This window comes from Electrona antarctica (genome assembly GCF_951216825.1).
Source record: "Electrona antarctica genome assembly, chromosome: 8".
Lineage (NCBI taxonomy): Eukaryota > Metazoa > Chordata > Actinopteri > Myctophiformes > Myctophidae > Electrona > Electrona antarctica.
The window spans coordinates 17051357-17062846 of NC_136789.1; the positions used below are offsets into that span (position 1 = coordinate 17051357).

The 11490-nt window shown below is 46.1% G+C and overlaps 1 protein-coding gene across 1 annotated transcript in view; it reads right to left on the minus strand.

Moving 5' to 3' along the window:
* Window positions 1–204: 204 nt before the first annotated feature.
* Window positions 205–11490, minus strand: part of rtn4rl1a (reticulon 4 receptor-like 1a) — a gene marked incomplete at its 3' end in the record, with an annotated part of 116146 nt that continues 104860 nt past the window's right edge. The window contains exons 2-4 of the mRNA XM_079508049.1: window positions 5460–5914; window positions 2014–2357; window positions 205–769 (exon numbers count right to left, since the gene is read on the minus strand). Coding sequence (XP_079364175.1) covers window positions 205–769; window positions 2014–2357; window positions 5460–5914 — 1364 coding nt within the window. The remainder of the gene's footprint in view (window positions 770–2013; window positions 2358–5459; window positions 5915–11490) is intronic.

Sequence of the window (11490 nt, forward strand, 5' to 3'; positions counted from 1 at the left end):
GCACACACACACACACACACACACACACACACACACACACACACACACACACACACACACACACACACACACACACACACACACACACACACACACACACACACACACACACACACATTTATGAACAAATGCCTCATTGAGAGCCAGAGCGCGGTTGGTCAGGAGAGTGAATCAATAGGTTGTATCAACAGCGGTAAACAGGTTTCAGCATGGGATCAGAGAGGCCAGCGTCAGCAGCGCGGCCAATGGGAAACAGAGTAGTGAACACGCTGGTTGGGGCGCCGCCACGTCACTGGCCCTCTGCACCCCGCTGGGCGGGCCGACGGAAGTCCTCGGGATGCACTTGTTCTTCCTCCGAGGCGCCGCCGACAGGTCGTATTTGTCCCCGTCCGCGGTGGAGGCGCTGTAGTCTTTGTCTCCGGCGAGCTGCACCTCGTTCTGCTCGCCCTTGTTCCCCTTGCGGCCGCGGCGCGTGCAGTTCCGGCGTCCTCCCTTAACGGTGGGCCGGGGCAGGGGAGATGGGGTGGGCAGCAGCAGGCTGTACTGGTCCCCGTGGGGAAGGTACGGCCGCTGGTGGTGGTTGTGGCGGCCGCGGTGGCGGTTCAGGTGGTTCAGCGACTCTCCCGGCTCCTCCTCCTTGGCGACCTCCGGCCTCTGGCTCTCCCCCGGCAGGCAGCTGGGCAGCTGCTCCTTCCGCAGGCCTTTCAGGTCCTTGCCGGCCAGCTCCGGCGGCAGCACACATGCCAGCGAGGAGGTGGAGCCCCGGAACCTTAAACACAAAGACACACACGTCAGCGAGGAGGTGGAGCCCCGGAACCTTAAACACAAAGACACACACGTCAGCGAGGAGGTGGAGCCCCGGAACCTTAAACACAAAGACACACACGTCAGCGAGGAGGTGGAGCCCCGGAACCTTAAACACAAAGACACACACGTCAGCGAGGAGGTGGAGCCCCGGAACCTTAAACACAAAGACACACACGTCAGCGAGGAGGTGGAGCCCCGGAACCTTAAACACAAAGACACATACGTGTGTATATCTGTCAAACTACTTGGCCACCACAACGTCAACGCTGTTACCTTTTTGTACTACTGTTTTTATTGTGCGAATAAATAAAACTAAAACGCCGTCCGGCGTCCACAATCACACCAGAGGGAGTTCCACAAATCACGTTCAACCGAGATTTGGCTCAAACGAAGGGTTAAAGTCATTTTATTTCTGAAACGGAAGCCTGTATGTTAATGAAACAACCAGAGCGGCCCATCCCTTCAGGCTATGGGACGTTAGAATCTCAATCATTGCACCCGTGTGTAGCAGCACTACTGTTTGTTTACAAGGGAGTTGGAGAGACGGCCAGCCAAGCCATGAACGTGCAGCTATGGGAATCAAACAGGTGAATGAAATCAAGATTAATTTATATTCATAAGAGTAGATGTATGTCATCACGCAGCATGTTTTCATTCACAGGAAGTATTTGAAATTGGCTTTTTAGGGACTTTTGATATAAAGGTAAACACAAAAATAGAAAATGTCCAATTGTTTTGGCATCTATTGTTAGGTATGCCCATATGATGACCACGGATATGCTCTAAAAGTGTGAACAACGTATTTTTAACTAGGTCTTTAAATGAATTTCGCTCCAATGCCACCAAAATGTGATACGCCCTGCCAACAGTCGTAAAGGAATGTGAATCCCTACTCTCCTTCAAAACCGGCTGCAATTCGAAACTGGTCCCAGTAAAAAGCTTTACCGTACTTATTGTTATTTATTTCGATGTCTAACCGTTTATATTTTTATTTCTATTCTTTTTTTTGCATATTACTGTATATTTGCCATTAAATGTTCTGATTAATTAAAAATGGCGGACCCCAAGCCTCAGTGCTTTCTTGGGTTTTTAATCCTCTTAGCAGACCATATAGGCCTATACTTTCCTGCACTTATTCTGCAAAACTCTTCATTAAGTTTTCAATCACTCAATCAATCACTCAATCAATCAATGAATCAAACCAACCTGCGCAGCCAGTCCCACAGCGACAGGGCCTTGCAGTCGCACTCCCAGGGGTTGTCGTTGAGCCGCAGGTACTCCAGGGCGGGCAGCAGGGTGAGGCCGCTGCCGGACAGCTCGGTCAGCGAGTTGTTGAACAGGTAGAGGGTGGTGAGGCGCCGCAGGTCGTGGAAGGCCTGCCGGTCCACCCACTGGATGCGGTTCTGGTGGAGGAGGAGGCGGTCGAGCACGCCCAGGCCGCGGAAGGTGTTCTGGCGCAGGCTCCACAGGCGGTTGCCGTGCAGGAAGAGGTGGCTGAGGTTGAGCAGGTCGATGAACAGGTCGTCCTCCAGGAACTCCAGCTGATTGTCCTGTGAGGGAGACAGAGAGACACGAGGGCTTATGGCGCTGGTTAACTCCAGCTGATTGTCCTGTGAGGGAGACAGAGAGACACGAGGGCTTATGGCACTGGTTAACTCCAGCTGATTGTCCTGTGAGGGAGACAGACAGAAACGAGGCCTTATGGTTCCCAAATGTTTAGCTCCAGACCCAAAAGAGAAATTAAGACGTTTGCCCGATCTACAAGCTTGAAAATCTGTTATTTTTGCTACTTCTTAAACATTAGTTTTGTAATTTATGGAATTTCTTAGTTTTTTGTTTTATTATCTTCGTGAAATTACTGAAATTGTTTTGAATTCATTCAAAAACGTGGATTATAGGGAGGGACGTCGACAGAAGAGATTTGTCTGCCATAAAACACCAAGCATGTCCTAATAGTTGAAGAGGTGTGCTGGACCCAAACATATCTAAGCATTTGAAAAAGTTCTAGCAAAATAGCACTCAATATGACACCATAATAAATTATAAATTCCTTGGTTGATTTGGCTGATACCCAATGCTATAATCTGCTAATTATAACAAAGCCCAATGTTTGTGTGCCTGTATAAAACTCAATATATTTTCAAAGCATTGTGTTAGCTCGATATGTGTAGCCTTTAGCCCTATATCATACAACGTTAATCTATTGTGTCGTTTCCTTATACGACACAATAGTACATACATGTGAAAGGCTCTACACATTCACATGCAGTATAAAAGCTTGTACTATTAAATGAATGCATTTTCACACATCAATATTTAAAATTCCATTCTTCTCCTGAGATAGAATTCATGAATATACCATTAGAGTGGCTGTAGCTATGGAAGCCAGCGGTAGCCTCTAACGGCACCACAGGTATTGGTTTTGAAACATGGTCCATTTCTTCTGCACACCGTGTGATTAAAAGGCTTATTTGATCAGCCCCAAATTATTTTCTGTGCTAGGTTATCATGCAGGAGTGTATGTGACATGAGTGATGGGGGTTAGCTCAATAACATCTCTCTCTCTCTCTCTCTCTCTCTCTCTCTCTACTCTCTCCTCTCTCTCTCTCTCTCTCTCTCTCTCTCTCTCTCTCTCTCTCTCTCTCTCTCTCTCTCTCTCTCTCTCTCTCTCTACTCCTCTCTCCTCTCTCCTCTCTCTCTCTCTCTCTCTCTCTCTCTACTCTCTGTCTCTGTCTCTGTCTCTATCTCTCTCTCTCTCTCTCTCTCTCTCTCTCTCTCTCTCTCTCTCTCTCTCTCTCTTTCTCCACAAGTGAGCTAATAAGCCAAGACTTATGACTATGATTGATTTGCTGTATGTGTGTCACGTGGCGTGGGTGCCTGCAGCTGCTCTTGAATCTCTTAATTCAAATGTATAAGTGAACAGGAGCACAGGTTATTAGAGATTTCTTCACCCCATAGTCACTGAAATGAATATTGGAACCTTACCTCATAAGGCCACAACATTATATAAACTGCATTTTGCAGATAGACAAATCAGGACAAAGTTTACTTTATTCAATGTGACTGTGACAGGGTAAATATTATGTGTTAAGAATTGTTTGCTTAAGCAAGACTGTTGCTGTATCTGGTGTAGCGTATGTTAAACAGGGAGTTTCTCTAATACCTAGGGTCTGGGTTTTGAGTAGGCAAATGATTCTGATTTGATAAGCTCAGAGTCAAACTAATCCCTTATCAAATCTTTTCACTCCAAATCTTTGATCCAGCTTGTTTTCATTTTGAAATTGAATTCATTTCTGTCACCAATTGCACTAAATAGCTACACAGATTTATTTTCACTGACAAATAGTTTTGACTCTAAGAGAGAGGATTGGATAAGCAGATTATCATGTGTATTTGCATTTGACAAAATCCTTTCAAACCTCGACTAGTTTTAACCACATCAACCATGGCATCCCTATATTTGGCAAAGTTTGAATTTCAAATATTTCCGTTATCACACAACTCTTGATAACAGAAGCTCGAAGATCTGCTATTTTCTGGCTGCAAATGTTCTGCAAATGTTGGCCTATTTTTGGTGAATGTTCACCTATATGACATTTCCAGAATAGGTATGCTATAGGGTGGCACTAGCTATGGTGTCACATGGACTAGGTGGCTAGGTGTCACATGGACGGACCACGTCAGAAATGTGGTCCTCTACCTACTACGGGTCATAGACAAGGTAAGGGAGAGAACGGCTGAGACTGGCAGTTGTGTTGATTATGACAACAATTTTTAATTTAGTTTTAGTCTTTTGACAAACATTTGATTTAGTTTTAGTCACATTTTTGTCATTTGATTTAGTTTTAGTCTAGTTTTAGTCGACTAAATCTACAGTTGATTTTGTCAACTGTGGGCATGTAATGTATTTTGGCGGGCCTTGATGGTGTCGTAATGCCTGATTTTGCAATACACTATTTTCAGAGTGCAACACCCGAGCGCAACCAAACACAAAATGACTTGTCTTTTAGTTCTATTAGATCTCTTCTCCACTAGTCCCTCCCTAACATTTTAGTTTTTATTTGTCAATGAAATTGTCAATACTAGAGTGGTGCCCGTTGGGCACTGGCCTACTTGGAACGATGCAAGTTGGAAATGTATGTATGTATTATGTCCGTGTCCCTTTTATGTCCATATATGGAGTTCTTTGTCAGGCATGCCCAAATATGGAGTCTATGCCGATGTCAGAACAGGCCAGCTCCATATATGGAGAAATAGGGGTGATCAGGTACTGAGCCCGGGCAAAGGCTTTTGTGCTGGTTCTGGACAACCGGCTATCCAACGGACACCGGGCGAAGTCAGTGGGGCGAACAGTGGATTACAGACGTACACACCTACGTACGTACAAAGGCGTGGCGCATTTAGAGCTTTGGGGCACCGCTCTTGGGCACTGGCCTACTTGGAACGATGCAAGTTGGAAATACATTCCTCACCCAGTTATTATGTATGTGTCCCTTTTTTGCCCATATATAGAGTTCTTTGTCAGGCATGCCCAAATATGGAGTCTATGCAGATGTGAGAACATATTTGTGATGTCAGAACAGGCCAGGTCCATATATGGAGCCTGGGCAGGGGCCCCTTTATTTTGTCACGTCCTAACATCCTGCACCTACCTGCAGGTAGAGATACTGCAGGTTGCTGAGGCCCTGGAAGACGCCGGCCGGCAGGCTGACCAGGCCACAGTGGTATAGGTGCAGCGCGTGCAGCCGGCCCAGGCCCTGGAAGGTGTCGGCTGCCAGGGCCCTCAGGTGGCGGTTGTCGCCCAGGTCCAGCTCCTCCAGGCGGTCGAAGCCGTGGAAGGTGGACGGCTGGATGTAGGAGATGTTGTTGGAGTACAGCCACAGCATGGCGGTGGTCGGCGAGAAGTGGCCGCGGAGCAGCCGCTGGATGCGGTTGTTCTGCAGGAAGACGCGCTCGCTCTGCGCCGGGATGCCCTCCGGCACGGCGTTGAAGTTGGTGGCCTGGCAGGAGACGGTGCTGGGCGACGTGTAGCAGATGCAGTGGCGCGGGCAGGGCAGCGACAGGTCCAGGCCGCACAGCACCAGCAGCAGCTCCACACCGCCACTACCTGAGAGAGGAGGAGATGAGAAGTTGGATTTAACGCAGTGTTGATTTTTACAGCAAATGTCGGTTTAGTTTTAGTCATAGTTTCTTTTTATTTGGGGGAGGACCCGAGGCAGACCAAGGAGGAAGTTACTAATAGGGACTTTAAGCAACGACGGCTACGGCAGTCCGCTCCGGCAACCGGAAATGGATCAGTGCTCGATACATAAACCTGCTTGCCGTCGCAGCCCTTTCTACTATGGCAGAACCTACACTTACACGTAGTGTCTACAACGCCATGTCATAACCATGTTTATTGAAATTATAGCTGTCATACATTTACACCGATTGCTCCAGCACCTCTCTTATGCTGTGTAATGTGTTGACATGCTCTGAATGAAGAAATAACACTATACTATATGTCATATTAACCATGTTTATTAAAATGGTTTTAGAATGACACAGATTGCTCCAGCACCTTCCTCTTTCCACTGCTGATCATGTCCAGGGCATGTAAGAATTAAGCATTATCAGCAAGTTAGCTGACGCGCGACGCAGTGTTTAAAATAAATAAATAATGTGTTTATGTTTGACACATGCTGCATAGTCGCGTCACCATGGGAACCAATGTCGCCGTCACCAACGATTTTGACAGCTACGGCGATTGCGTCATAGCCACCGTACTTCCGCCTAGCGGAGCCGTCCTGAAAACAGTCGTTGCTTAAAGTCCCTAATGTTGCTCTGGAGAGGGAAGTCTGGAACACTCTGGTGGAGCTGTGACCCGACTACAGATAAGTGCTTGAAGATGGATGGATGGGCCCACCAAAATGTATTTTGGTGGGCCTTGATGGGGTCACAATGGTAGATTTTACCCTTGTTTGCGTGGTGAACACACCACCAGAGTGCAACCAAACATAAAATGACTTGTCTTAGTTCTACTGGATCTGTTCTCCACTAGTCCCTCCCTAACATTTTAGTCTATTTTTTTTTACGAAATTGTCACATTTGTCAGTATATTTAGTCTAATAGTTTTAGTCATCATAGCTTAGTTTTGTATTGTAAAAAGGTAGGACTTCGATGAACATTTCTCGTCATAATTTTAGTCGATGAAATCAACACTGATTGAAAGGGGGGCAGAGCCGTAATGAGTGAAGGGGAGGGGGGAAGTCAGGGGTGGAGAATGGTAGAGGCAAAGTGAGTAAGGTTGTGAGAAACAGGAAATTAATTGAATTCACGGGGCAGAGCGCCCGTTATCAAACGCATCTTGAGCGAAACATTCATTGCTCTCAGTTTACTAAGACAACAATAAGCACGGTTCACTGCAGGCAAATTACAGCGCTGACACAAATCTGACACACACACACACACACACACACACACACACACACACACACACACACACACACACACACACACACACAATTTTCTAATGACTTTCATTCATATTATATGAAAGAACTCTCAGTTATATAAGGCCTTATTTAAACAATATACATACTGTATGGAGCTAGGTCTAAAGCCCACTGATGGCACAAACACAGTTTCACTATAACAAAATTCATAATCTAGATGCAAAGTACGGCACAAGACACGAGGTGCAAAGCAGTTGCATAGTGATGATCATGGGTGTGTTTTCTGGTGTAAGAGTGTCGTCTCCCATTCCCTTTAAAAAGCCAGTTGTGCCAATGACACATTCAGCAAGTTGGGAGGAGATGTGCACGGCAGGGGCATAACTAGCGTGACGCAGACAAAGCAATTGCGTTGGGGCCCAGAGGGATTTGGGGGACACGGACGCCCACCCACCCGTGTCGTCTGTAAAATAAAATGATAAATGCACACAGAGATGCAATGACAGTTGAGTTGACCAAAGTTTGGCGGAGCCCGGTGGTGGCTGCTGTTAACACACATGCCCAGCAGCCCCTCAGCAGCTCTGGTGGAGTGTAGGGTAGGCTGATAAGTGACGTGGAGGAAGGCGAGGGCTCCCCCGACTGCTCAGCTGCTGCTGCTCTGTTCACAATCGTTGCACTCGCAGGTTATGTTCGGTACGTTTACAACTACTGTACAGTGTCCCGCTGTTTATAAACCATGTGTTTTCGAGAAAGAATTAACACTGGCATAAAAGGAACTAAAACATAATTGCCCAGACTCTTCTTCAACAAAGATGGAGAAAGCAAGCATTCTTTGTTCTGTACTTATACATACAATTGTATGGTACAAAACACTGAAGTCCTTCAACCAGAAACCTAACCTCTGCAGTCTTGATGATGTTATCATGACGTCCTCCGATGACTCCAGTGACGTTCAGGACAAGGCCAGATCACAGCCCATATGGGGATGATCTTTACGTCATTTCCAGGACGTCTTCACCAGTTGAAATAATATAGCTTATTCTGGGCCAGATCTGACTAGTTATGATATGACTTAAGTTGATCTGGCCACGATCTGACTCTTTCTGATTCATCCAGGGACATTCGTGGCAGATCTGACTAGTCTTGGTTTGACATGATTTGGCCCCAATCGAGACATCACTAATTCGTCCAGGTCCTGACCGTGCTTGCTGGGAACCAGGTGTAGCGGCTGTGCTGTGTGTATTTGGGCATGTAGTTCAGAATCACAGCCTCCTAAGTCTTGTAATGTGTCTGCATGTATGCCCAAAAGACATCTTCTTAAAGATCAACCTAAAGATATCATGCTCGTTCTCTTTAAAAGCACCTATTAAAGCACACAGCAGGGAGGGAACATCGGTGCAGCTCTGCCTGCTGCATGGCAATTCATAACTGGCAGCAGTTGAACTTGTTGCTGCTGTACACTCCGTCGCATATAAAGGCAGACAAAGACAACCAGAAGGTCATGGGTTCACAAGACTCTTCAAAAACATGAGGTCCTTGAACATAATTTGTAAGTTGAATTGTATTTTATACATATTTTCTGTCAGCAACAAACTGTCGACTACTGTTGAAAATTTTCTGTCTGTCTCTCTCACTCACTCCTACGAGATGCTGAAAGACGTACACCTGCTGATACATTTCAACTATTCACCCTGTTCGTATTGTTCCTATGCAAATGATGAGTCTGTAAGCAGTGAGCTTGCAGATGCCTTGAATGCTCACGTATCTTCACAGAATCTTCGCCTATTATTATGACCCATATTAGGGACGCTGGTGTTAATGTGATAAACCAGAAAAATGGGCCACATCAATGCCTTGTGCTGATATTTAGACAAAGGTTCAGCTGGTCACTTTCTGTACCCTCTACTGGAGATTGCAATCAATGCCTTTAACACCACCACCTATTTTTAAGACCGTCATGCCCATGGGCACACGTTACACAACGTGGGCACTGGGCAAGAAAGTAACACCTCTGTTGGTTGTAAATTAGTATTGACACCTCAGTGTAAGACAGCCTAACCCTATATATGACAATTATGATTTTACAGTATGATAGCTGTATGATAGCTCTTTGCTCTCTCTCTCGCTCTCTCTCTCTCTCTCTCTCTCTCTCCCTTTTGTCCCTGTTGGTTCAAAATCCCACAGTGACACACACACACACACACACACACACACACACACACACACACACACACACACACACACACACACACACACACACACCTTCTTATTATTACACATACTTCACAGCATCATATCCTTCAGTTCCACTCCAAAGGTGGCAGGAAATCGATGTTCCTCTTGCTTACAAGTGAACACGCACCACACCTGTAATACATTCCTCCCGTAACGGATGTCTGGAAATAGAGGGGGGGGGGGGTGTGTCAGATGAAACACAAAGCATCCACAGAACGTACGCATGTCAAGACGGGATTACGGTTTCCTTTCTACATTCTCTCCCTGCACAAGGCTGGACCCTGTGGGTCCATTTCTGCACTCGCAGAGTTAAATTAAACACTGGATCTTCTTGGATCAATCCATCATGGTTTAGGAATGAAGAAATGGAAAAACGTGGCTGTCCTTGGGGGGATTTAAAGGCAGAGAGAGAGAGAGAGCGGGGATGGGGTTGAGGCAGACATGCATAGGCACCATAATGCAAGAGGACAATATAAACAACCACTGTGGAAGGACATGTCTTCCCTGCTCAATGCAAATAGTGTGTGTGCATGTGTGCGTGTGCATGTGTATGAGACATGGACAGGTGTCAGATTGATCAGCTCACACAGTGGTGTACTGTAAAGAACATTATGTTCTGAGACATCAACCAGCCAAAGAGTGGGAGTATATGGCGCGTGCATGTGTGCGTGTGCGTGCGTGCACATCCGTGCCTGTGTGTTTGTTCTGTACATGTGTGTGTGACATTTCGCCACAAACATGGTGTGAGAACAGTATGTGTGTGGTATTTGACAAGGCTGACCTTTCCATCAATACCAGGCCCCATGCCAGAACACATCATGGCATACGGTAAGCATCGTGACCACATTCTCATTGTCTCCTAGTTTACCACCAATATACCCTGTTCCTCTTTCCATCCATTTTTCTCGTGTGTGTGTGTGTGTGTGTGTGTGTGTGTGTGTGTGTGTGTGTGTGTGTGTGTGTGTGTGTGTGTGTGTGTGTGTGTGTGTGTGTGTGTGTGTGTGTGTGTGTGTGTGTGTGTGTGTGTGTGTGTGTGTGTGTGTGTGTGTGTGTGTGGCTGATTCAGTGGCCGTTTCTGGCCCTGGAATTGAAGGCTGAAGTGAATCTACTGTGTATGTATTGTTGAGTTGTATCTCCTGTTGAAGGTAGTGAGTTGTAACAAGGAACACACGTTCGCTTGGAATTGAAGATGATGATGTGGAATCTACAGTGTGGCTGTTGTTGAAGCTTATGAGTTGTTGTGACAGGTTGGCTGTATTGGTTCATGACTGGCTTGGTGGGAAAACATACATACAGTCCTGGACTCTATTGTGTCTCATCCTCTAGATCACTGGCTCCCAAACAGTGGGTCGGGAACCATTTCTGTGTCACGGACCAATTTGTATTGGTCACGACTCGAGTAAAAAGCCTCTCTCTCTCTCTCTCTCTCTCTCTCTGTGTGTGTCTCTCTCTATTTCTCTCTCTCTCTCTCTCTCTCTCTCTCTCTCACCACTATTCAGGGATAGTGGTGTTCGACATGATTTTATCTTTCCGTTCTATCTCTCCCTGCCACTCTCTCTCCTCTCCTCTTCCCCAGTCTTCCTCCTACTGTACTTATCTGGCCATCTGTGTTGACAAGTTGCGACGGTGGCATTAGCTGTTTATATCGTTGCTGTCGGGCAGAAACCTCTTATCTCCATATAACTTATTGTGTTCTTTTGTAAATTAACCTCCTACTTCATCATACAAAAGCATACAAAGTAGCAGATACACAAGCTCGTTTGAGCTTGTAGAAGTTTTTTGAAAAGTAACAGTTTTGAACTTGTTTGTGTTTATGTTCCATTTGTTTTATTTTCATTTTACTGTGGTTGCAAGCTGAATTGTCCCCAGCTAGGACGTTACCTTGCCTTACCCTTTCCCTTCATGCTCCTGTGCCTCATCTTTTCATCAATTCCCTTCCTCCTCAGCTCGCTCACACTGTGTGATGGCTCTGCCCCTGCCTGCTGTGTCTGGTAATTAGCTAAAACTCCAGTTTCCT